A 27214-nucleotide genomic window follows, 5' to 3' on the forward strand; every position below is an offset into this window, starting at 1 on the left:
CGTCTGCCCTCATGAAATAAACAGTATTTGCTGTAATGGTGTGGATTTTATTTTTATACATTGCTGTAATATGAATATAAAAATGTCATTCTATAATTCTGTGAACTAATTTCAAATATGTAATTATTATAAATATACACATTTTTTTTTTCCATAGCTTAAAAAAAAATCTAAAAGGAAATGAAAAATTAAAAAAAAATTAATCCAATAATTATAAATAAATGAATACATAATATACACATAAAATTGTATATTTCGTATATTTTGCATGAAATTTTGCATCCATGGATGTTTTATAGTGAAAATCTGGATACAGCCGTGGGGGCAGGGCCTCTTTCATGAGCTGCTCAGTGGCGCATGAAGCAGAGAAAACTCTCTTTTTCCGTTATTAAAAAAATAAAATACCCGGATCTACTGGCCCACAGAGCATGCGTAGAAGTGATTAACAACAGCCGAACAAAAATTAGCCGGTGATTTAAGGAGGTCTCTTTAGACCAATAGATAATGGTATATTTATCTCTCTCTCTCTCTCTACACACACACACACACACACACACACAAATATACATACAACTTATCAGGGAATCATATCATAATCACGAGCAGAGAAATGAAATTAAGAGAACCAAAATGTATTGTGCCCACAAAAATAGCCTCTAATGGAGATTACTGGAAATTTAATAGAATACTATTACAAAATAAGCAATTTAAAAATGAAGCCCAAAAAATAATCTTTGAAATATCGGAGGCAAGCAGACTCTCTAAACAGTTTTTGGAAATATTGGGAAGTAATGAAATACGACATTAGACAGATAGCTATTACATTGGGAAAAAATAGCCAAAGTAAGTAGAGGTCAAGGTCTGATTAAGTTGATTCCTAAACCAATAAAAGATAAATTGAGTATTGAAAATTGGAGACCTATTAGTTTGCTGAATAACGATGCAAAAATATTTGCCATGGTATTTGGAAAAAGATTAAAAAATTGTTAAAAAAAAAAAAAAAATCAGCGCGTGGCGCACTTCCTGGGAACTTCGTTACTGGAGGAGCACAGATCCGAACCATCGATCGGCTGTATCTGCACTCTACTGCAGTGCCTGGCTGTGGTAGCACATGGCGGCATGACTTCATGAGAGGCAGATGTGTTATGAAGAAACACTTTAACTACTTCGCCGTATCTTTAGTTACAGTTACTAGTGGTTTGTAAGAGGCATATTTAAGTAAAAATGTCGCAGTTACAGGCGAGGTTCTTCACAGAGGACAAAAGGTGAGCTCTTATTCACATTAACGAAACAAGAAAACACAGACGGCTAACGGGCTAGCTAACAAGACTTAGCTTACAGTAAACAGTGAGACACTAAATTGCCCTTTACTCGTGTGTTACTTTACATTTTGGTACATTTTTTTTTTAAGTCTAACAGTTCGTCGCTGTTGTAGCTTGTTGTTTTACCTAGCTAATGCTAACAGCCGCAGTAGCTGACTGCTGTGCTCATATTTAAAGTAAATAAAAAGACGAACGGCTCATTTCAGTGTTTATTCTATGTGTGTATTTGATGGTACAAACTGAGAACACGCCTCTCTGTGTAGGTATGTTATAGATGATGTCCCATTCTCCATCCCTGCTGCCTCTGAAGTGCAGGACCTCAGTAATATCATCAACAAGCTGCTGGAAGCTAAAAATGGTAAGAATAAAAAAGTATATATCAATAAATCAGATTTATATCTTTGTTTTCTAAAATGATTGTCATTGTTTAGGCCATTGGCTCCCAACTGGGTCCAGATTTCTCCTTGGTCATTAGTTCATGGTCTGCACATGAGATAAATTATCATATATTCAATTTTAATGCACCAACTGTAAATAATATGAGGTCTTAAAACAGAATGAAGTAAATCTAATTGCAAAAAAAAAGTTTGAATCAGGTGCTTTTCTAGGATTTGAGGACACCGGAAGCTAAGCTAGGACCTCTTAGGAATTTTTTTTTGTTGCTGTTCTTTTTCTTTTTACTTTAAAAAATTTTTGGGCAATTTTTTTTTTTTTTCTCTAGAAAATATGGTAATTTAAATATATGTTTAGCAGTTTTCTTTATTTTTTTTTTAAAGTTTTAATTTTTTTTGTTATTTTTAAAGAAAACACGCCTTCCAAACCCACAGGCCCACCACTAAATTAATATCACCATATATCACAGCCATAAACTGTAAAAAAATAGATTATCATTGGCTGAAAGTTTTCTTGAACATGTATTTGTGGCTTTGTGGAGGGTAAATAGAAACTCAGCCACTCCCCCTCCTCTGATAATAAAGAACAGTACCAAAGGCCTATTATTATTAAAAAAGGAAAATAACCATGGGTCTATTAAGAACACACCAATAAAATACTTCCTGTTCTTACAAAAAAAACCCTCATTCTACAGCAAACACTTCAAAATAAAAAGCTCTTTGCTGCAAATTCACTGTACTTCAAAATAAAGTGTGTTTTTCACCCGAGGTACTGCTTCTGATTATGTGTATCTCTTTTTTTTTTTTTTTTTTTTTTTAAAATTGAGCCTAAATTATGTAAAATGTTCCATAAAAACCCCAGCACCCGATCAGAGATGATTGTAACCTCTTGAATGCACATGTTGTTTTTCTGTTTCCGCAGCATCTCACAGCAAAGTGGAGTTCGACTTCCTGGTCAGGGGCCAGTTCCTGCGAATGCCGCTGTCCACTCACATGGACACAGAAGGCATATCGACGGTATGAGCAGCCTCGCTGTGTGCGCCTGCTCCATTAATGGCACTGAATACTTTTTTTTTTGGGGACTGAACTGTCAGTGAATGCGGTTTTTCATATTTACACACCATTGCGTCTGTATGTGTTTCAGGAAGAAGTGGTGGAGATTGAGTATGTGGAGCGGATCACGGCTCCAGAGCCTGAGGAGTGCATGATGCACGACGACTGGATTAGCTCTGTGGACGCAGATGCTGAATGGTAAAATGACAGACAGTAGTAAAGAGAAATAAACATTAGTGATAATAATAAGCTAATAAAGTTTAAGGCAACCTGAGACTTTTGCACTGAGCTGTTTATCTGCAATAAATCTCAGAGCTGACAGTGGGATGTTTTGCTTTTTTTTTTTTTTTGCAGGATCCTAACAGGCTCATATGACAAGACAGCCAGGATCTGGTCTGCTGAGGGCAAGGCGGTGATGACAGTGGCCGGACACACGGATGTGGTTAAAGATGTAGCCTGGGTTAAAAGAGGTGAGCATTTCATTTTATTTAATTTTAATTTTAATTTTAATTTTAATTTTAATTTTAATTTGTATGTATTTATTCATTTTATTTTTATTTTTTTATTTGATTTATTTATGTATTTATTTATTTTATTTTTCTTATTTGATTTATTTATTCATTTATTTTTTTGGACCACATTGCATATATGCCCACCAGTTTAACCCTGTGCTGTATTCCCAGTTTGTTTTGTATGATTTTGTTTTGCTGTCTTTAGTTCCATTATTATTTTTTAATTGTTTATATGTCATCGCACTTCTTTTCACTTGTTCTGTTATCACCGTATTTCACAATAAAAAAAAGAATAAAAAAACAAAGATGTACAAAGTGGAAAACCTTTACTCTGTCGGCCGTTCATTAGACATTTATTTGCGTGCAGACGGTCTGACCTCGCTGCTTCTGACGGCGTCTCTGGATCAGACGCTGCTGCTGTGGGAGTGGAACTCTGAGAGGAACAAGCTGAAAGCCCGACACTGCTGCCGGGGACACACGGGGAGCGTCGACACTGTCGCGACAGACCCGACCGGCTCAAAGGTAAAGAGGGACGGATGGTGGTGAAAAATAAAAATTGAGTAGACATGATTTGGATACAGAGGACACATTGAATTTGTCTTGTGTCCTCACAGTTCTGTAGCGGCTCCTGGGACAAAATGTTGAAGATCTGGTCAGCAGGTAGGTTTCCATAGTTACTGACACGTATGTGAAGCAATAAAGCAATAAAGATTTAAAATCTCAAACAACCTTTTTTTTATTTCCCGTCAGTGCCCACAGACGAGGCAGACGAGGTTGAAGAAGCTGGTGACAGACCGAGGAAGAAACAGAAGACTCAGCAGCTCGGTCTGACCAGGGTGAGTAAAGAGAGAATTACATCAGTGTGGCTAACACGGTGCGATTAAAACTATTATACAGCGTCCCCACGGTCGTGGAAAACCTGGAAAAGTCATTGAATTTCCCAATCACATTTTCCAGGTCTGGAAAAGTTACAGAACTTTTCAAAAATCATTGAAAGCTTTGCAAAAAAAAATAAAATCAATAAATAATAATAAATTTTAAATTAGAAAACAACCCACCCATACCTCATAATGATTAAAAAGAAAATAAACAGAAACAAAAAAAAGAAATAGCCCAAACCCCCTCAAAATTATTCAGAAATAAAATAGAAAAAAATGCATTAAAAAGTCAAATTATTTTTTCACTTCAAAAATCAAAACACACACACACACAAAAAAGCAAAAATTTGAAAATAAAGACATAAAACATGGAAACATTTAAAAATCTTGTTTATTCAAAAGCACTTTTTCTGAATATGAAGGGATATAAAAAAGATGAAATTCCAGTTTGATCCCGCTGTACAGACTCCCCTGATGACGATATCTGGACACAACGAGGCGGTGTCCTCCGTGTTGTGGTGCGACAGTGAGGAAGTGTGCAGTGCATCATGGGACCACACCATTCGCGTGTGGGACGTTGAGACGGGAGGATCCAAGACTACGCTGGTGAGAATTACACTGACGAGCAGACACGGGGTCAAAAACTGAGTCAACCAGGTGTTTTAGGCACTTTGTATGCCCTGGATTTTGCCTCTCAGGCTACATACAGTTACAGTTTGTATCTGCAGTCTTAGACTGAAAAAACTGGCACTGTTTCAAGCATTTCAGATATAAAAAGTATCTATATTTTCATATATAGTCAATAGTTGCTTAAAAGATACTTTAAAATTGAACATGATTTGAACATTTTTGTATGAATTCTGCAAATAGAATCCATTAAAGCTCAAACAACAAGGAATAAGTGCATTTTTTAAAAAACATTTTGACACTTTTTTTCCCCCATAATTAATAACTGATGCTTTTGTCCTTTCCACAGACGGGCAGCAAAGTGTTTAACTGTATTTCCTACTCTCCTCTGTGTCGACGACTCGCCTCGGGCAGCACCGACAGGCACATCCGGCTGTGGGATCCTCGCACTAAAGGTACCACGGCGCTCTGAATAACCGCACGTCTCGGTGTCAAAAATATACACGATCAAGTCTGTTTTTAGCAGCATTGTTTGGTTCCCACTCTCCGCGATCGCTTCTCCTCTTCAGCGTTATTAACGCCTCCTCTCCTCTCCAGACGGAGCGCTGGTGCTGCTGTCTCTGACCTCCCACACGGGCTGGGTCACCGCCGTGAAGTGGGCGCCGTCACACGAGCACCAGCTGGTCTCGGGTTCGGGTTCCCTTGACAACCTGGTCAAACTGTGGGACACAAGAAGGTCTGTGAAGCAAGTCCTGAGAAAATTATTATTACAAGAAAATTATTTTAAATTTTTAAAATAATTAAAAAAAAAAAAAAAAAAAAAAAAAAAATTTGGTTTAAAAAAAAAAAAGACATAAACCTAAAATTATAAAATATAGAATATAGTAATAAAAAATAGTTCACACTTGTAAAAAAAAAAAAATAGAAAAAGAAACACTGAAAAAAAAATCTTAAAATTATTAAAAACAGTAGAAAACACCCCCCAAGACATCAGAATTATCAAATTAAAGAAAAATTACCAATTACCATTATAAAATGACCATTTATAGCCAAACATCAGATTTTAGAAACTCTTGTTTTTTTGGGGTTTTTTTTTGTACGTTTCTTTGTTTTTATCGCAACAGCTGAATCAGTCAACATAAGGTACGTCTGTAGAGAAAGCTCTGACTGTGTGAGACGAGCTTAAATTATTAAATCTCATTTCCAGATGTGGGACAGGACATCCTGTTCAATTAAACAGCTTCCTGTCTTTGTCGCAATGAAATACTTTCACTTTAAAGCTGTTTCTTCGGCCCTCTGCACCTCCATGCTCAGCTGAAGTCTGTGCTTGTGTTTTCTTTTGTATATTTGTATATATTTTGTATAATAAAAATAATAAAATTTTAAGGCTTTCGGTGATAAAACTGACACATGAATTGTTGCTCTCATGTCCCGCAGCTGTAAGGCTCCTCTGTATGACCTGGCGGCCCACGAGGACAAAGTCTTCTGTGTGGACTGGACAGAAAGCGGGGTAAGACAAACTTTTCAATCATAGAAATCATTTTTGGAAAAATCATGGAAATGTTCCGTAACAAATTAGATTTCGTTGATATAACACTTAATTCATGTAGCATAGCTCTAATATATGTCGACGTGCGATAGTGTTTTTTATGTTATGTTACGTCGGGTTTTGGAGGTTTGTTTTCTTTAAAAAATGTTGGTGATTTTTTTTCTTTTTTTTGTGATTTTTAGAAAATGGAAAACTTAAACATTTGGGGAGATTTTTTCATTTTTTAATTTGATTTTTGGCGATTTTTGTAGAAAAAATTTTTTTTAGATTTTTTATCTTTTTTTCTTTTTTGTAAAGAGAGAAAAACCTGAAGGCGTGTTTTTTTTTTTTTTTAATAAAATTTGATTTTTTTGTCTTTTTTTTTTAAAAAAAAATTTGGTAATATTTTTAAATAGAAAACAAAGATTTTTCTTTTTTTTTTTTTTTTTTGTTTTTGTAAAAAAAAAGTCAAAATTTTTGGGTGAACTTTTTCCTTTTTTTTTTTAAAGAGCAGGTTTTTAAAGGCATATTTATATAAAATGAAATCTTGGTGATAATATTTAAATAGAATACATGAACATTTTTATGGAAAACTTCTGAGTTTTTTTTTTTAAGAGAACAGGTCTTGAAGGTAAAAATCTTCTTGGAAAAATTATTGCGATTTCTTTTTTCTTATAAAAACATTTTAAAATGTTTTGACTTTCATAGAAAAAATTGGCTGATTTTTTTTTTTTGTTTTTCTTAAATTTATAAAGGAATATTTTCTTTTAAAACTGCCAAAAAAATTCACCAACCAAGGTGTTGTAAAAACAGAAATAATTGTGAATTTTCAAATTTCCTACTGTTCATGAACACATCATGTGGGATGCTGAAATTGTGTTCAGATAGTTTGAATCTCATAAATTGGGACAAGATAAAAAAAAGTATTTGGAGTCCTTGAAAATGCAAGACAGTGTGTGTGGGGATCCCTGTATATATTTCACAAACTTCAGACACTAAATTGGTGTGTAATCTGTGTACTTGTATGTGTTTCTTTCCAGCTGATGTTAAGCGGAGGTGCAGATAACAAGCTGTACACCTACAGATACTCAGCCTGTCAGACGGATGCGGGGGCGTAGTCTCTACATGGACTGCAGAGAGCCTCCACGTCCCTCTCCAGAGACATTAAGGACTCAGCGATGGGAAATATCAGTATTGTGACAGACGGATGACAGCAGCAGAGGTTTCGAATCTTGTACAGTACAACACTTTATTCTTTGCTGTCCTGGTTATTTTTACCCCTCTCAATTTTTACACCTATTTTCTTAAAGATCGTCTTATTTTCCCTGTAACTCAAGAAAAATATAAATTAATTTTGTCTCCTCCTTCTGTTTGATTTTTCAGGATACACAGATATTATAAGAGAAAGTTAAAGGCAATTTGAGGATGCAAAATACAGAAAAGGTGCATTATACAAATCATTTGAGGGAGGGATGACTAGACTGATAAATGGCGCTATGAAAAAGGGGAAAATGTGTAATTTTGATTTGGGGATGAAATTTCCTCATCGTTATCGGAAGTGATTATACTGGGTTCTTTACATGAAATACTATAGTTTATTTAGCTCTGATATAGTTCATATATTATTTAAGTAGAAGTGTTTTTTGGCTGAGAAATAGAAAAAGCAGTGCATGTCTTGAGGAGAACTTCCTCCTCAGACTGGTTTGACCAAAGAGGAGCAAAAATCAAGAGGTCTCACTCTGGGGCGTTTCTAGGATTTCATGAATGAGCTCAGCACCTTCACAGCACTATAATTATCCATTACAAAAACATTTTTTTTCTATCTTCCAGAATTACTATGAATTGTAATGAAAAAAATTGATTAGTATTTGATTGTATATAGTATTTTTGAGAATACTTTACAAATGCTATTTCTAAAAATCTATTGACTGGAGGTGAAAAACTCAAAGCATCAATATATTTGCGGTGGAATGTAACTGAGTATATTTATTCATGTACAGGTATGACAGATTACTATATCCCACACCTTTTTTTCATCTTTAAATTGCATTTGATTCATTTTCAGCACACAATAATCAAAATTTTTGGTTAATGTGCTAATTGGCTGGCTAATTTTCATCTGCGGTTCTTTGGCAAGATGTTTTAAAACCTATAAACTGAGAAATTAAAAAATTCCAACTGAATTAAAATAATGTTTTACTAGGAAAAAAAAAAACTTTTCAGATATTTATTTGTAGTTTGAATACATTTTAGTATCTTTCAAAATTCAAATCGACTACGTTTATAATTTAAGTTTATCAATGTCAATGTCAGTTTCTTTATTCAAATTATAAAAACATTTAGCTCAATATTCCATATATGTTGAGTGGTAAGGAACTAAAATGCTAAGGGAAAATGTAAAGGAGTAAAAATATTTTTTTTTTTTTTTTTTTTTACACAAAAGGTTGATGGAAAATAAAAACTCAAGTAAAGTGCAGAAACTCCCAAAAATACTTATGTACTGTAATGTAACAAAGTACACTTACTCAAGCACTGTACTTAAGTACAAATTTGAGGTACTTGTACTTTATTTGAGTATTTACTTTCAATGCCACTTAATACTTTTTACCTTTTGCCACTACATTTATTGAAACACTTACGTTACTGTTCAAACTTTTTCAAATTTTTTGCATCAAAACGTAAGAGTAAAAAAAAAAAAGAATTAATTAATTATTTTGATAAACATTTTATGTTTTTTATGCATATTTTTAATTGAGATTTTTGGGGGGATGTTTTCCTTAAATTATTTCAAGTTTTCTTTTTTAGGATTTAAAGTATTTGGGGTATTTTTTTGTATTTGTTAGAATTTTTTTTATTATTAATAACTGACTTTTTGAGGCATTTGTATTCCTTTTTTCTTGTTAAATTTTAAGGGGTTTTTGGGGTGTTTCTGTCTACTCCAAATATATATATCTTTTAAATTAATTAATTAATTTATTTGATAATTTAGGTGTTATTTCAGTGTTTTTTCTGGGGGTTTTTTCCCATAATTTTGAGATTTTTTTTTTTTATATATATTTTTTGTGTTTTTTCCCATTTATTTTTAATTATGAGAGTTATAGGTGTTTTATTTGTGTTTTGAAGAGTTTTCTGCAATTGGTATTTTTACTTTTTTATTATTAACTGAGTTTTAGAGGTGTTTATATTCTTTCTTACTAAATTTTAAAGGGTTTTGGGGGTGTTTTTGACTACTCCAAATATTAATTCTGTGCCCCCCCCCCCCCCCCCCCCCCCCCCCCCCTTTTCTGATTATTTAAAGGTTATATTGGGTGTTTTTCTGTTCTTGTTTTTTCATAATTTTGAGTTTTGTTGTTTAAATATTTTTTATTTATAAGTAACATGTTTTGGTGTGTTTTTAAATGTATTTATCTTCAATGATAACAAGATTTTTAGGTATTTTGACGAGTTTTCTACATTGGGTAGTTTTACCTTTTAATATTTAAGCATATCTTCCTAATTATAATTACTTACTTGTACCCAAATAACATTTTCAATCCAGGGCTTTTGCTTGTAACGGGGTATCTTCATCGTGTGGTATCAGTACTTTTACTAAAGTAAAGGATCTGAATACTTCTCATGAAGTCCACATTTGCAGCCACTTTTTCCGCTCTGAGTGGCTCCTCTTCTCAATAGACGGTCTTCGGCATGTCCCGCTCAGCAGCGCCCCCTCGCGTCCAAACGGCGCGAGAGCCACTTTGCATATCCTGTTTCTGAGTCAGATTATGACGGCTATCGGCGGAGGAGGCTAGCCGAGCTGCGCTGCATAGATGCTCGCACTGCTGGACGAAACTACAACGGTAAAGGTACGTTTATTTTAATAAATAAACCGAACACAACGGAAAAAACGCACTTTTTGAACCAACTTGCCGTTGAAACAAACGTGTCAAGACGTTACTGCTCTTGCCACGACATTGCTAAGAGCTAAACTGCTGCTAGCCCACGAGCTCATTCACTGACGTTTTCTCGGCTACCGTTACGTTTATTTCTACTTTTGTACTTTGTAGTAAATGTATTTCAACTGTCCGTAAATACCAGAGTGAACGTTGTGTGTGTTTTCCTGTAATAAAAGCAGCATTAGTTGTGAGTGAACACCTGCTGTACAGACAGCTGGCTGCTGACTCCTGGTAGTCGCAGGTGTCTCATCTCAACAATATTAGATTAGCTTTTTAGCCGTTAGCACCGAGTTTTTGTCCAGCCATAATAATCATCATGATAACCGTTTCTAACTCCATTATACTGCACTGGGGGACAGCTGTCAGCTCTGTTTTCGTGTTTGCATTGTATGTATGCCCCAGTAAGATTCAACTGGAAAACCAGCAGCAGCTCAGTTTTCAGTTATTCATTATTTGACTGTCCCTCCCACTGACATCAAACAGTTTTTACACAAAATCTTACCCAGCTGACAAAGTCTTTACTCTTTTATCAGGTGTGTGACTGCCCCTAAATAAAAAAAAAAACCAGATAGACAATCAGTGACATCAGTGACTATTTATTATTTAACATTATTTATAACATCATCTATTATTCATTTGAATACAGCTGTGAAATTGAGTTTCTGTAAGATACTGTGGGGTATGAGGTGTAGTGATTCTGTTTTTTTAAAGCTTCCTTCTAAAAGTTTTCGGAGACAAAGAGTGAAAGGAGTTAGTTAAAATTGCCTTCATTATTAATATAATAGAGCTGGGGATAACTTTATGGTTAATTATGTTAAAATTGCTATTTAAATCATATCCAAGGCAGAAATTGTCATATGATATAATTCATCCACTATGATCAACTATGTGAGTCACTGACTAACTTCCTCTGTATGCAGTTCTTGTTATCAAATGATTTGTTTTTTTTACTGTAATATATCTACTATTAGTGTGTTATGATGGGTGACATTGTGATTGTATACATTTTTTTTATTAAAATAGGACCTGCTGGTGAAAAGTTATCCCTATTCTTGTTGTCTAAATACCATCTTTGTATTTTTTTGTGTTTTCAGAGCAGAAAAAGGCTGATATCCAATGATGGATGGGTAAGTGGACATTCTTGTTTACATCAGAGTATCCATTACCGTTATTTATACGATAGTTAAAACTTCCCACAGTAGATGTCAGTTTGCAAAGACAGACCCTAATTTTCGTTTTCACAGTTTCTGGCTGTGACAAGTGATTTTTATTTTGAAATCACAGAAAAAAAATGGAAAGAAAAAAAAAATCACAGATAATGTTTCAAGGAAAAAAAAAAGAGCAATTTTTTTTAAGGAAGCCCCCCCACCAAAAGTTTTAAAGAGAAAAAAAATCACCAAATACTATTAGAAGCCTATATAAAATGAAGCCTTTTTATAAAGAAAAAAAGAAGATAAATTGTCCAAAAGATTTTTTTAAAAAAAAAAAAAAAAACACAACAAAATTCTTAATATTGTAATATTCATTTTCCACAGAACTGATACACTGTACCAGCTGTGCTTCTCCCTCTTTCTTATATGTTTACTACTGTTATTCTGCTGTTTTCTGATAATAAACAAATAAATAAAAGTTTTCATTGTCATGTTATAGCCTTATTATATTTACCTTTTAATTAAAAAAGTACATGTTATGCCCTAAATGTTATGGACCCCAACTCCTCTTTTCAATAATGGCATGTTTTACTTACATTTTATCGCAAAATAAAATATTAATAATAATAATAAATAATAAAATGACAATAAAGTAATGTGATAATGATGTTGGGATCTGACAGCAGCAAAGAATCATGGTGGACGAAAGGAAATGGTCCAAATTTTGAGATTTGTATAAAGAGTCGGAATCAAAGGCAAAATCGATAATGAAACTGCTATTAATAAAATCATATTCATTCCCATTTCCTACTCAGTATCAGTTTCCCGCTGTGGTATTGAACATTGTATAGTTGGTTTTATATAATCACAGCTACTGACAGACGTCAGCTGACTGATGTCTCTGTTCCAGGTTTGCAGGGGACATGCTGAGCCGGGCTGAGGACAGCTCTGTGATGGCTCGCATGCAGAAGAAGTTCTGGAAGACCAAGCAGGTCCTCATCAAAGCCACGGGCAAGAAGGAGGATGAGTACGTTGTGGCCTCTGACGCTGACCTGGATGCCAAGCTGGAGGTAGGAGAGAAGACATTTAGTCTGAAAACGCAAGCTCTGTTTCCATCTTACCAAGTTAATACTAAATCTAATATAATCAGTCAACAGCTGAAACTGAGGCATGTTCATGTTCCTTCTGATTTTTTCTTCTCAATTGTTGTGGGGATCCTTAAAAAAAAGTCTTAAAAAGGCATTCAATTCAATAATCTATAAATAAGGCCTCAATTAGTTTTAAAAAGTCTTATATCATTTTTTTTTCAGAAGTCTTAAAATTATCAGATATTGGGAGCAGGATTTTATGAATAGCTTTTTTTCTGACGTTGCATTTTGTAAAATCTCAAAACAATTGGTCACCTCTGCTTTAAAAAAAAAAAACAACAAAATTACAGAATCTCTCTTTTTAAACTCTTTATGATGGGAATGGATAAAAGCGTCTGCTAAATGAAATTGTAGAATTGTAGAATTGTATTTTAATTTGTGAGTGAAAAGTGCAGTACAACAAGGAAACAGAGCAGTTACAGGCAGTGCATACATGAGGGTAGTTGGAGATGGAAGTATAGACAAGACAGGAAAAAAACTAGATAATCAGGCATAATAGCATTTGCTGTCATTATAAAAGTAGTTATTATTATTATTATTATTATTATTATTATTATTATTAATAATAATAAAAATAACTTTTTTTTTTTTACATTTTATTTGTAGAGTGCATTAATAATTAATTGATCTCAGGGTTAATAAGAAAAAAAAAAAAAAAACAAAAATAAAAAACCAATAAAAATAAAATACATAAATAAATATATACATAAATAATAAAATAAAATAAATAAAAAAAGACAGAAGAAAGAGAGGGCAGCAGAGATCAGGCAGAGGTCAGTAAGGCTCGGATTGATCGTTATTTTAATTGCAAGGGACTACTTTCTTTCTATGGAACCTACTAACCGAATCACCACGGATGGAGGGAGGAAGCGTGCATGTACAGCTAACTCACCTAGCACCACTGTGTTTACATTGTTTACATTTTGCGCCGTCCCGACCCTTTTGTCCATGAGTAGATGCACGCTTCCTTCTGCGCGGCGACACGGTTGTCAGGTTAAGTTTTGTGAAAGGACAACAGTTCCTACATGAAGTCATGGGTGTTAGGTGTCTGCAGCATGACTGTGGAGACAGGTTTTTTTCAGAGCGTCAAAGTGTTGGCACAAGGTGTCCACTGTTTGCACAGCTCTTTTCTTGTAGTCATATTCCAAGAGTTGTAATTACGAGTGAGACGTCTCACACCACATCACAGCTTTGAAAGTGATGCCATCGGTTTGTTCCTCCGCCTTTTAGTCATTTCTCACCAGCGCCACAAATGAGTGTGGGCAGTTTGGATGTGCTGGCATTTAGCTGTGACAGGCTGTCTGGCTGTGAGGCGGGGACGTGGTCGAGTTTCACCGTGCCGCTCGAGACGCACTGTGAGGCCTTTGTTCACCCTGGAACAAGATCAGGCCTCCAGTGTCCTCCTGCTATTGTGCCTCTGTTTATTCCTGCTGAGACGCAGATAAAGTCAGACAAGAGGGGAGAGGGTTAACCCTTTAAAACCTGAGCAAATCGGTTTGACTTCTTGCAAAAACATGGGTGGAAACCAATGTGCACCTTTACGAGACATGGCTTAAAAAAAAAGCAGGAAATTAGTTTAAAAAATAAAAATAAAATAAGATAAATAATAAAAGCAAGAAAATTACCAGAAAATAAGCTAAAAAAGAAAAGGAAAAAAAATCAAGCAGATGACAAAAAAAAAATTTAAAAAAATGAAAAATGAAAAATCCATACACTTTTTTAATATGAAATTATAGTAAGTACACGTATAGTTTTTTGTGTGTGTTTTTAGTTTTTTCTTTTATGTGTGCATGTATTTGCTGGGTGTAGTTGTATCTTATTCATTTTATCTTATCGTCTTTTATCTGTATTTTCTGTATTTTTTTTTATTTATAAAGCCATTTAAGTTGTGCTTGCTGTGTGAACTGTGCCATACAAATTACAAGTTATTATTATTATTATGAATTTTTTCCTGGACATTTTTCACTTCAATTTTCCTGCTTTTTTTCAGGTAATTTTATTGTCACCTTTTACTAATTTCTTGCAAATTTGAGGGACATTTCTTGCCAAGTTGCTCATTGCCTTTTTCACCATGTGTCTTGAGGTTTCAAGGGTTAAATCTCTTTTTAAAAGGCATCACAACACAGCACAAGAAAACCGATGTCGATCCAGGTTTCAAAGGGGTTATAAAGACAAGGGTGCAACGCAGAAGAGGATATACATGCAAAATCCAGCACTGCTGATTTTTTGCTTTCGTTTTTCTCCTTCATCATTTCTAATCTGGACTCTGAGTCCTCTGTGAAGCAGCAGCCCACTAAAAGCCACCGGGGCAGATTAGATTTGGAGCCGCTTCTGTATGGCAGCCGTACAGCTAACCTGATTTTATCGCATTTTTATCACAACATCTCCACAGCGCACATTCAGATTTCATCACCGTTGTATTTAGTATTTTCCTTTTTCTGGCTGATGGAGGAAACTTTGACCTCGACACTGAAAATCTCCATTTGAAAGACAGAACTGAGCTTCTGCTTCTGTTTTTCCCCCGCCATATTGCTGTGACTCAGACGGAGCAGCTGACATTAGATAAATATGATCTTGATGCGTCGATCAGGATTGGTCATGTCACTATTAATCATCAGAAAAGGTGCGCTGACCTGTACAAAGCCAGAGATCTGACACTGACAGATGTTTGGCCACTGCTGAGGCAGACACACTGAAGGTGGCAGCTGTTTATTCTGCAGTTAATCAGTAACTATAAAAGTCTCCTCCCTCTGCTCTCTGCAGTCTTAAACCTGTCTGGCTGCAGGGAGAAGAAGCAGGCAGCTCACGCAAAACCTGGAAACGTCATGGATTTTTTCATGATCACATTTTCCAGGTCTGAAAATGTCATGGAACTTCTAAAAATCATTGAAATATCTTAAAATGTTCTGTGTATAAAACATTTGTTTGTGTGTGTAATAGGTTTTCTTTGATTTAAAAAAAAACAACAAAACTTATTTTTTAAAAACATTTCGACAATTTCTAGGAAAAAGTTAAAATATTGCGTGTTTTTCTTTTTAATTATTAGTAATTTTTATGTAAAAATATTTTTTTTGAGAAAGGTTGGGAAGGCATGTTTTCTGTAAAAGTTTTGGCAATTTTTTTATTCTTTGAATTTTTCTTTTTTTTCCCCTTTTTCCTGTTTTTTATTGGCGATTTTTATTGAAAACTTTTTTGCAAAGAGGTTTGGAAAGCATTTTTTCTTCTTCAAAAAAAGTTTTTAACTCCTTTAAAAAATTAGGTGATTTTCGTTTAACTGTTTTCCATTTAATTTTTGAAAGGCATGTTTTTTTTTTAAAATCGCCCAAACGAAACCATTTATCGCTACAAACTGTAAAAATGGAAAATGTTTGATTTTCACATTTCTTACTGTCCTTAAACACATTATGTGAGATGCTGAAATCATGTTTGAACAGAGTTAGAATCTCATATGTTTAAAAAAAAAAAAAAAAAAAAAAAAAAAAAAAAACACCAGGCAAAAATATATATTTTGGGTCCTTAAAGTCATGGCGAATTTTTAAAATTTTGTCCATGAAAAAGTGTGGGAACCCCGCTTCTCCTACCTTATATTTTTTAATATTTACTTTCATATAAAATGCTTTGGCCTTTATTAATACCAGTTAATGTGTGGGGAAAAAAAATCATAGGCATATCACATGCGCTTGAAATATATACATTTAGTATATGTAAAGCTATTTAGCTATTTTTAACTATCATGATTTGTTTGTATGTTTTTTTAAATTGGTGGCCTTGATGTATTGATGTGTACATGCCTAAAATATAATGTATTTTCCCACCACTGTTTGATTCTATTTCCAGAAGATGTGGTATGTGACACGTGCACGCTAAATGTGTGCTTAAGATAGTGACTCTGTATTTTTCAGGAGTGCGAGGAAGAACCTGGTGCTCGTAACGTTACGCAGCGTTTAAAAATGGGTGTTTGGATCTATTTGTTTCAACTCTGCTGTGACAAACTCTTCATTTAGTCACTGTTTAGTCGAACAGATGGGAGGAGAGGCTGCCAGACAGTGAGCAAGAGAAAAATATGTTGTGTTCAGAGACTGAGAGGCTGAGTGCCTCACTGGAGCGTCACGCTGCAAAAAAAACAAAAAAAAAAAAAACAAAGAAAGAACTGAGGCAAGGGCTGAAAATCTCAAAATAATTAGAGAAATGTAAAACACCCCAAAACTCACAATTATTTAAAAAAATAGAAATCAAACACACAAAAACACCCCAAAATTTGAAAAAAAAAAACACAAATAAAGGGGGGAAAAACAACCCCCAAACTCAAAATTATATACATAAAAAAAATGAAATAAATCACCTGAAAAATTGCTTATATAAACATTTTAGTAATTCAATTTATTGCATTTATCATCTTTTTTTTAAACTCTTTTTTAAAAACGTTTTAATTTTTTTTTAACTTTTTTAACTATTCTAATTCATCCTGTTTGTTTCCTCAGTTCTTCCGCTCGGTCCAGGTAACGTGCACAGAGCTGCTGAAGGTGATCGAGAAGTACCAGCACAGGATCACACGTGAGTGAAAAACTAGACCTGTTACATAATTTCTCCTCACAGAGGAACACCAGGAAGGATTTATTTCACTCGCTTTCAGATTAGTCAAGAAACATCCAGTTTGACATCTTTGCTCATATAGAACATACAGTTTTATCATTTTTTTGTGTGTTTGTGATCAATAGCCGTAAGTTGCTTTTGCTGAACACGAGTCTCCTCGACTCAAAATCAGCTTTGAACAGCCGTACTCGTAGTAGTCATGGTATGAGGAAGTCAGCTATGAAACTGCATCACTCACTCACTATTCTAAAAAACACAGAACTTCCTGAGATTGAGGCGATCTTTGAGCTTTTGTTTTTTTTGAGTTTTTCTAAATAAACCGATGCCTCTGTGTTCAGGGGACGAAACAAAGCCTTCAGATTCTCATGTAAACAGGCTGCATCCTCCTTTTCTTTTGCTCTCGAAACCGTTTTTGTCCTTTGTGGACATGCGGGACTAAAGCTTCCAGTTGTCTCTCCAGGCTTGTCTCAGGAGGAGAACGAGCTCGGCCTGTTCCTGCGCTTCCAGGCCGAACACGATCGCACAAAAGCCGGCAACATGATGGACGCCACCAGCAAGGCCCTGTGCACCTCCGCCAAGCAGAGGTCAGGAGCAGAACTTATTGACGCCAATGATCCTGTGTTGAACTGTGGTGGAAGACGTATGCAGGTCCTTTGCTTAAGTTAAAGTACTAATACCACACTGTGAAAGTACTCTGTGACAAGTAAAAGGCCACCGAAAAAAAACCTCAAAATTATTTAAAAAATAGAAAAAAAAACCCCACCAAAAAACCCTCAAATCTATAAAGAGAAAAAAAACCAAACAAAACCCCTCAAAATTTAAAAAAAAAAACCACTCCAAAATTCTACATCTAGTAGACTCAAATATTTTTTTAAAAGAAAGAAACACGCTCAAAATTAAAAAAAAAAACACCCCAAATCTTAAAATTATTCAAAAAAAAAATTAAAAAGATATAAAACTTGCAAAATACTTGAAATTATTATTATTTTAAATAAAGGAAAAAAAATCTAATGTTTGAAATTATTTTTTGTCAGTTGACTGATTGATTTATCACCTATTTATTGCAGCTGTACTCATATAAACTGTTTGGTAATTCAATTTATTTAAAAAAATAAACAAGAAAAGATTTTTTATAAACTCTTATGTTTTGATGCAAAAATTTTAAATTTTAAAGTACCTCAAATTGCACTTAAGTACAGTATTTGAGTAAATGTACTTACTTACATTCCACCACTGACATGCAGTGATACAAAAGCATTATTTTGCTGAGTATCTTTTTTAAAATTTTGAAAAACTTTCTGAAATCGCGTCCTTCTCCATAGGATGGCACTTTGCCCGCCACTGCACCGTTTGCACCAGGAAGTGGAGACGTTCAGGCGCCGCGCCATCGCTGACACGCTGCTGACAGTCAGTCGTATGGAGAAGGCCCGCACAGAGTACAGAGGAGCTCTGCTCTGGATGAAAGACGTCTCCCAAGAACTGGACCCAGACACCTACAAACAGCTGGAGAAGTTCCGCAAGGTCCGAGCACGCTGGTTCGGGAGTATCAGAGTGACGCTCTCTTTCACTTGAAATGTATAATTTTTTTTTTTTTTTCCTGTTTTCAGGTCCAAACGCAGGTGAGAGGGACAAAGAGCCAGTTTGAGAAACTAAAGAACGACGTGTGTCAGAAGGTGGACATGCTGGGAGCGAGTCGCTGCAACATGCTCTCCCACTCCCTCTGTACCTACCAGGTGATTTGGTTTTACAGTGTTCCCACATACATGGAAAACCTGCAAAAGTCATGGAATTTCACAAATACATTTTTCAGGCCTGGAAAAGTCGTGGAGCAAGTAAAAATCATTGAAAATTTTGGAAAAATAATCATGTATAGCAGTGGATTCATTTTCTGTATCTGGTGACGGGAGATTTTTTTGAAGAAAACAGGCTTGAAGACATTTTGTCTTTGAAAGTTTTTGCCCGTTTTTTTTTTTTTTTTAAATGTTATATCTATAGAAAATGTAAAAATTTGGATGATTGGGTTTTTTTTCATCAATTTTTGAAAGATGTCTTCTTATAAAGACACCAAAATTACACCGCTTATAATAGACAGTAACTGTAAAAACAGAAATTGTTGTTGGATTTTCAAAATTGCCGTCCGTCCTTGAACAGGTGGGATGCTGAAATTATGTTTGAATAGAGTTTGAATATAATATGTTTAAAAAATGCCACACAAGTGGGGCAATAAAAAAAAAAAAAAGATTTGGGGTCCTTGAAAAGTCATAAAGACGTCTTGAAATTATGTCCATGTCAATGTGTGGAAATCCTGTATTAAGAATGACTCTTCACAATGGTGTAGTCAGCTCTTATTTTGAAAAGGATCACCAGTGTACACCCCCATTAAATGTCGTGACGTTTCTACCTTGTAGCTCTGGTCTTTGTCTTTATTCAACATGTCTTTCTATCCTGTCCTGGCAGACCACTCTGCTGCAGTTCTGGGAGAAAACGGCCCACGCCATGTCAGGAATCCACGAGGCCTTCCAAGGACACGTACCGTACCAGTTCACCACACTCAAGGTACTTCAGATTAAAGACACACCAGTGTGTGGTCCCGAGCACACAGCAGCAACACAGTATGAAGTCCTCTCAGCTGAAGCGATCTGTTCATACGTGTCTTCATATTACATTTAACTGTATTCCTCTGTCCTGCAGGACCTGCGAGACCCACTGGAGGAAATAACAGACATACAGAAACAAGAGGAGAAGAAGGAGAAAGCTCTACAGAGCAACACAGACAGGTGAGAGGACACAGTAAAAACCATGACTTAAATTAAAATCCAATTCTGACATCCTGCCACATGATCGCCGCGTACAGCATCGCATATGATGGTCCACGTGTACTACTGTTCAGCATATTTTACTGAAATTTTTTATTGAATAGTCTTTCTGATCACACTGAGCTGTAATAACCATGTCACTTCCTGAGAGCATCTTTCTCGGTTGGAGACATGTAACCATGGTAACCCATGCCAGCATCGGCTCTACCAGAATCTACACTACCTGATAGCAAGCGTGTCCCCTGTCATTTATGTTGCATAATGTAACTAACACTGGACTCTTAATCAGTCAGTTAACATTGCAACCAGTGATTAGTGTGTCTGCTTTCATAGCTGTGCGCCGCAGTCTGTTATGAACATTGTTATCACCACTAGATTGCACTGTGCATTGCGCCGGTGTCGTGTCCAGGGTTTTCATGCAGTAATATTTCACAGGAACTTGTATGCAATTCATGCACTTTTTAAGGTTTTTTTTTTTATGTGTTTGGTTTTTTTTCTTTAATTTTTTTGGGTGATATTTATAAAAAACTAAAAAAAAAAATTGAGTTTTTTTCCCTAAAATTTTTGAAAGGCTTGTTTTCTTATAAAAATTGGGGCTTTTTTTGCAATTCCTATTAAAAAATTAAAAGGAGAAGAGTTTTTTTTTTAATTTCTTATATTACTTTCTTATAAGAAAATTGGTTTGGAAAGCATGATATTTTTCTTATTTTGTGTTTTCTTGAGAAAACAGATTTGAAGGCATGCCAGAAACTGTAAAAACAGAAATTATTGTTGGATTTTCACATTTTTGTCTGCGTTGATTCTCACCACAGTAACTTGGAACTTGCTCGAGACCTGCACGTGTGACTTAATCCCACCTCTGCTAAACAGTGTGTTGCTATGAAATTGCGACCGCAGCCCTTGTGTCTGCTTTCATGCAGCTCCTCTCTTGTGTCCTGTCATTAACACACACTCCATTTATTATCCAGTTTCCATCATAATTTCACTTTGCTGTCTGCGCTCTCCTTTTGTTTTTGCACACTGTCACCTCAGCTGTGTCGTCATCAAACATGACGCCAGTGTCATGCCCGTGTTCGCTCAGTAAGTCTGTGTGTGCGTCAGCTTTTCCATTTGATGATCAGTAGTGATCCATGTGTTAGCTGAGGCCCTTAGGAACCTGAGACTGCAGCTCCAAATCAAATAGAGGCTACTGCATTGCTAAAAATAGCTAAAGCGTGTCTTGCAAGCTAGATAAGGCACTCTTTAATTTTCTCCCCTCCTCCCATCCTCCTTCCTCCTTCCTCAGTCTGGTGTCCTTGGATGACGACAAACCATCAGGAAGTGCGTCTGCAGCAGGTATGTGCTGCCCCCTGTGGGCTTAAACACACACTTAAAGGCACATTTCCACAGTTTTTTTCTTAGTTTACGCGGCTCAGTTCTTGAATGAAAATCACGATCCTGATTTTCAATGAGCCAGATCCTTAAAAAGTCTTTAAAAGCATTGAATTCATCAATCTGGAAATAAAGCCTTGACTGGAGTAAAATGTGTGTGTTGTCAATCAATCCTCTAAAAGTCTTAAAAATGCACGGGAAGCTGGATTTTTATGAATCTTTTTTTTTCACATTGCCTTAGAAAATCTCTAAATAATTGCTAACATTTTTTCTAAAGTAATTTACTTAATTAATTTACCCAATATGATTATTTCTGTAATATACAGCTTTTAATTAATTAATTAAAAACTTTAATCTCATTATAACGACTTTATTTTTGTAATATTGCAACATTTTTCTTGAAATGTTCTGAATTTATTCTTAAGTCACAGCTTCATATGCATAATTGGAAATTAATAATAATTAATTATTATTTCTTGTCTTTTTTCCCAATTTTCGAAAAATGTATGGAAATTTAATAATCCAATCATTATAATTATTACTCTATAACATCATATAAATCCGATTCAATGACATTCATGTTCTGTTTTTTTTTTGTTACGTCCCTCAAATTAAAAAAAAAATTGCTTGGCTGTGAAAATCAGATGTTTTTCTCTCATCTCCATTAGACTGGTCTCGGACATTTGTAAAAATAAATTCTCACCCAAGAGAGGAGAAGAAATAAGAAAGCAATGGTTAATAACAGAAATCAATGGCTGCTAACAAAGTAAGAAAAAAATGAGCAAAAAAAAATGCAAATCATGAGCGTTGTTGTGCTGTTCTTTATGCTCCCTGCTTTCTAGAACGTACGAACAGCAGTGACGGACAGAGCCAAACCAGCGACAGTGGTAAGTTTGTGTATGTGTGTGTTGAGAAGCTATTGTTTGGTGTTTTCTGTAGCCAGCAGCACTTGTGTAAATGTAAATTGGGATTTCTGTCGCTGACTGTGGACCGGATGCCTGTTGATCCTCTGATCTCAGCGCACCAAAACACCCCCACTCCTGCCCTGCAAGACCTCAGAGGACTGTCAGTGGGCTCTGACGACGACCTGATCCTCATGACCTGCGACCTGCCGCAGCTCCCAGCACCGACACACTTCCCTCTCCAGCCCCAGCTCCTGCCTCCTCCTCCTCAGGCTGGAGGTCCAAATCAGCCGCCTGCCATTGGTAAACTGGCCCGCTGTCTCCTGCTCCCTCTAGCCGCCTCGCTGGCTCTCAGCTTTCCCATCTCACTTTTTGCTTGGCACAAATCCCCTCTGCTGGGATCTCGGCTCTGCTTCCTTTAGCACTTTGGATCTGGATCCAGTCTGCCTGCTGGGTGCAAGAGGCTTTGTTTCCTTCACTTGTCTTTTAGGAAAAACAGTCAAGCTTCTTCTTCAGTCCCGAGACTCACTTCTTTGATGCTCTTGGCTGCATTTACTCACCACTGACTAACCCAAAAAATTTTGTACAGACTGAGTGTCCTTCTATCCCCCCACACACACTACATTTAAGATCACTAAAAGTCAAGGTTTTGTAAGATTTAAGTGATTTTTTTTTGTGTGGACATTGAACACACCTGGTCAGAGTAGATTTGGATGGTTTATCATATATACCAAACAATATAAATGTTTCCTGTGCACAGGATCTGGCAAATTACAGTTTTGAGCTGCAGATGTGTCCTGTTAGATGTCATTTGAAGCTGCAGATTCCCAAACCTTTGGCGGTCTAAAATATTTTGTGTACTTTTTTCACAAGTTTCTTTTGTAAAAAAAAATTAAAAAAAAAAAATGTTCAACTTTTTACACCCAAAAGACACAACTCTCTCTCATAGTCGTTGTAGAATCAGAGCACTTGTGTTTCCTCAAGCTTCATGAAAGCAGGAGAAGCGCAGGTGAAACTAATAACATTAACGGAGGCTCAGCTCCGGTAATTACTGCAGTGCTCTGTAGACACTGATGTTGTTAGTCGCACCTGTGTCTCCCGCGGAAACGCTTCATTAGACTTGAATGTCACTCCACGTTTGTAGAGAGGGGAGCTCGGCTTTATCAAAAAAAGAGACTTCTTGATAAATACCTCTTTTAAAATTTCAGCTGCGGCAATTTACAAGGTGTTCTGAAAAGCCGAGTCATGCTGCAGCGTGGCTCAATGAAAAAGTAATTAGGATGTCAGACAAAAACGGCTCCTTTTCTCCCTCCGACGCCTTTGTGCTGCAGAGGAAAGGTGCTGGATTGTGTTCTTTATTCTGCAATATAAAAACAAAACTTTAAAACTAAAAAGTATTCAAGCATCAGGGTTACCACACATTTTGGCAGACAGCATTTTAAAACTTTTCAATGACTTTTTAGAGACAAATAATGAAAATTTTCACTTTAGAAAAACTGTGTCTGCACACACACACACGATATGTCGTGCAGTCCTTGAGTCGGCGCATATTAAGGCTACATAATGTTGACAGCTATCGTATTGAAAATAAATTTGCCGTTACGTTACATTACTTTTAAAACTTAAAACTTTTACAGGTTTTTACTAATTCCATGACTTTCTCAAGCCTGTAAAATATTATTTTGATATTCCATGACTTTTCCAGGTTTTTCCAGCCATGGGAACCTTGTATGGAATTAAAGCATGCTCTTAACCCTTTGAAACCCGGATCAACACCGGTTTTGTTTTGAATGCATTCAGACACCTTTCACAAGCATTTTAACAAACTTGAGAAAATTGGTTTGATTTCTTTTGAAAACAAAGAGAAAATAAGATAATGAGCAAGAAATGTTTGGAAAATTGAAGAAAAAAAAAGTAAAGGTGACGAGACAAAAAAAAAAATATATTTATTTTCCTGAGTATATCTATATATTTAAAATTATTGACAGGAAAAATGTAATTATTTTGCACTTTCTTAATGTCATTTTCTTGTCTCTTTTTTTCTCGCTTTTTTGCTTATTTTCTGATAATTTTCCTGTAAGTTTTTCTTTTTTTTTTCTTACTAATTTCTTGCAAGTTTTGGGGGCCATTTTCTTCTCTTTTTGAGTTATCTTTTTAAGGTCAGTCTTATTAACCTCAGTGATTGGTTTCTGTTTTTTTTTTTATTATTATTTTTAATCTTGCTTTATTTGGTCTAATACAGCACCCCTTCTGTCTTTCTCCTTTCTGTCTGCTCTCAGGTGGTCCACCCCACACTGCTGGAACAGGCCTGAGACCAGAAGACGAGGATGGAGAACGAGGCGACATGGCTTTCCTCAAAGACCTCCTCAGCCCTGGTCCGGGGGCCAGCGAGGAGTTCAGCAGAGAGTGGCAGGATGCATTCGGGCTGTTTGAACATCCCAGCGTTCCTCCACAGAGCACAGGAGCAGCGAGTAGCGGAGCAGCAGCAGCAGCGGCACGTCCGCCCTCACACCCCCCCAGCCCCACAGGCTTCCTGCCCTCCCAGCTGCTGGATCACAGTCTGAGCTCTGCAGGTCAGTCACACCGCCCTCTGCTGGAGGGAGCAGCACACTGCAGCACGCTGATCCATCACTAATTAAACCCTGTTCTTTTTTTTTTTTTTTAGGCTGGTCAACCCCACCCATGTTCCAAGCTCCGCCCCTGCAGCCTCCTCCTGGTCAGAGCCAATCAGCTCAGCCGGCTCCAAATACAGCCGCTAATGGTAAGGATGCACGATAATATCAGCGCGTCATCAGTATCAGCAGATATTGGCTTTAAAATGAAATATGGAGATTAGCCAACATCATATTTTCTGCTGATATAACTAACCAATATATATGTTTTTTAAATTACTGACAAAGTCAACATGTACAAATCATCAACCCTAACTTTAAGTATTTTTCTTACTTTGCACAATAAGTACACACATATACATACATTAACTCTTTGAAACCCGAGCCAGTTGGCTTGATTTCTTTCAAAAAGCATTGAGTAACAAAAGAGGAAATGCCCCAAAAATTTGTAAGAAATAAATACATTTTTTTAAAAAATGGGAAAAAAAGTGTCACGTTTTCTTAACTTTTTAAAAAAAAATTTTAAACATAATTTTCCAAATCTACTAATGTCTTGCAAAAAAGTGCTTGTCGCCATTTTTCCATGTTTTTGTAAGAAATTGCACCAGTTTGCCCAGGGTTTAAAGGGTTAAATACCTTTTTTTTTTTGTTTGTTTGATTGTTTTTTGCACCAGGCTGTAAACATGATTATTATTGCTGTAAATGGGGATTGACTCACTTTTGGAGCCAGCCTCATGTGGCCTTTAGAGAAACTGCAGTTTTTGGCACGTCCAACTAAATTTCGACACAAAACCGACCTCTAGTCTGTTAAGATGTTAGTCGTTCTTGTACTCGAGTTTTACATATCACCAGACAAAGTTTTCAAACAATGAAATTACCACAAACCAGAATCCAAATTTTCCTCTAACTGCATGTTTGTTTGTGTGTGTGTGTGTGTGTGTGTGTGTGTGTGTGTGTGTGTGATTGTGCATGCAGCTGCTCCAGGTGGATCCAAAGACATGTCCGCCTGGTTCAACCTGTTCGCAGACCTGGACCCCCTCTCCAATCCCGACGCCATTGGACGCTCTGCCGATGAGCTGCTCAACGCCTAAAGTCCCGGCCGTGTGTGTGTGCTGCAGTGTATGATTTGGATCTTGATGTCAGCGAGTTTTCGTGACAGGTAAAAGACCACACGTAAACAGCGAAAAAACACACACACACACACACATGCATTTCTGTTACCAGTAGAGGTGGCCACATACCCACACTTACAAACACACACTCACATCTGTGCCACACTGGAAAATGAAAACAGTGTTGGCTGTGAAATGCTTTCCTCAGCGACTCGCAGCTGCTCTCTGCGGCTCCGTAAATGACTGTTAAACTCCACACGTGACGCTGCTGACTCACACACACACACACGCACACACACACAGTGGTTTGTGTCACCTTTCAGTTATCGCAGCTTCTGTCAAGCGGAGAGAATGTTTCAGTTACGGGTTTATCTTGGATGGCGTCGCACTTTTTTTTGTGTGTGTGTGTGTGCTGATGTTTGCGTTGTTTGGGTGTGTCTGTATGCTGCGTGTGTGCACATCACAGGAGACGCAGGATGTCTAAAAAACAAATCTATTTACTGCTTAATGTTGAAACGTCGTAGCACATGATTGTCAAGTATGAATGAAGAGTATGCGTAGTTTCTACATATATACACAGTGTATAAGCGATAAGAAGGGACCCTCAGCCTCTCACTGAGCCTGTGTTTGCGCACAATAACAGTAGGAACTCAAGTTGCAACAGAGGCCTGTATCACTGAGCAAGATCAGCGGGTTATTAAGCTCCGTTTGGACTAAACTCACTGCTATTTCTATTCTTTCATTTCACCACGGGGTGGGTCAGTAATCCTGCCAGCGCGGATGCTTTTACACTCTTATTCCATCGCTGCAGCTCAGGATAGGGATACCTAATTGCAGATAAAATAAGTGCTTTTATTAGAGCATTTACAGCTTTTATGTTAGCAGCTCTTACAGACTGTACTTAAGCTACAAGCTAACATCAGCATGCAAACATGCTCACAATGACAACGCTAACATGCGGATGCTAAGCAGGTAAACACAGGTATTATTTAACCATCATCATAGGTTAATATGGCTGACTAGCTTTTTGCAAAAAGCAGACCTGATTGCGGTTGACATTAGTTTTGCAGGGATTCGATGATGAAGCATTAGCAAGATTAAAGCATCAGAGCATTCGTGTGATGACGGCTAAAATCCCCACGTGCTCAAACTGAATTCAGTCTTTAGACTTTACTGATCCGAGACGCCTGACGTTAGATTCAGAGAAAGCGGGTAACCCACAGCTGAGCTCGCTCCGTGATACAGACCGCCGCACAAACTCTGGA

The 27214-nt window shown here is 36.4% G+C and overlaps 2 protein-coding genes across 2 annotated transcripts; both read left to right on the forward strand.

The window, feature by feature from the left end:
- The first annotated feature begins 1076 nt into the window (after nucleotides 1-1076).
- On the forward strand, nucleotides 1077-7676 carry wdr12 (WD repeat domain 12). The gene is made up of 13 exons (XM_042513101.1): nucleotides 1077-1265; nucleotides 1586-1680; nucleotides 2637-2731; nucleotides 2859-2965; nucleotides 3122-3237; nucleotides 3647-3801; nucleotides 3894-3939; nucleotides 4030-4115; nucleotides 4623-4763; nucleotides 5134-5239; nucleotides 5382-5520; nucleotides 6222-6294; nucleotides 7353-7676. The coding sequence occupies exons 1-13, from the start codon at nucleotides 1225-1227 to the stop codon at nucleotides 7428-7430; spliced, it is 1278 nt and encodes a 425-aa protein (XP_042369035.1). The 5' UTR covers nucleotides 1077-1224; the 3' UTR covers nucleotides 7431-7676.
- A 2383-nt stretch (nucleotides 7677-10059) lies between these two features.
- Nucleotides 10060-26221, forward strand: ical1 (islet cell autoantigen 1-like). Its single transcript, XM_042513002.1, has 15 exons — nucleotides 10060-10154; nucleotides 11339-11371; nucleotides 12306-12465; nucleotides 17025-17097; nucleotides 17597-17720; nucleotides 18459-18657; nucleotides 18744-18869; nucleotides 19594-19692; nucleotides 19828-19913; nucleotides 21238-21287; nucleotides 22166-22210; nucleotides 22343-22528; nucleotides 24505-24798; nucleotides 24891-24986; nucleotides 25813-26221. The coding sequence occupies exons 2-15, from the start codon at nucleotides 11361-11363 to the stop codon at nucleotides 25926-25928; spliced, it is 1665 nt and encodes a 554-aa protein (XP_042368936.1). The 5' UTR covers nucleotides 10060-10154; nucleotides 11339-11360; the 3' UTR covers nucleotides 25929-26221.
- Nucleotides 26222-27214: the final 993 nt, after the last annotated feature.

This window comes from Plectropomus leopardus, chromosome 24, assembly GCF_008729295.1.
Source record: "Plectropomus leopardus isolate mb chromosome 24, YSFRI_Pleo_2.0, whole genome shotgun sequence".
Taxonomy (NCBI): domain Eukaryota; kingdom Metazoa; phylum Chordata; class Actinopteri; order Perciformes; family Serranidae; genus Plectropomus; species Plectropomus leopardus.

What these genes read in the sequence shown, in the direction of transcription:
- wdr12 (XM_042513101.1), top strand. Translation starts at nt 1,225, where the DNA reads ATGTCGCAGTTACAGGCGAGGTTCTTCACAGAGGACAAAAG. An exon ending in GTTGAAGATCTGGTCAGCAG is followed by an intron (nt 3,940 to 4,029) that starts GTAGGTTTCCAT and finishes ATTTCCCGTCAG; the next exon opens with TGCCCACAGACGAGGCAGAC. An exon ending in AGCAGCTCGGTCTGACCAGG is followed by an intron (nt 4,116 to 4,622) that starts GTGAGTAAAGAG and finishes CCCGCTGTACAG; the next exon opens with ACTCCCCTGATGACGATATC.
- ical1 (XM_042513002.1), top strand. An exon ending in ACCTGGATGCCAAGCTGGAG is followed by an intron (nt 12,466 to 17,024) that starts GTAGGAGAGAAG and finishes TTGTTTCCTCAG; the next exon opens with TTCTTCCGCTCGGTCCAGGT. An exon ending in AGCTGGAGAAGTTCCGCAAG is followed by an intron (nt 18,658 to 18,743) that starts GTCCGAGCACGC and finishes TCCTGTTTTCAG; the next exon opens with GTCCAAACGCAGGTGAGAGG.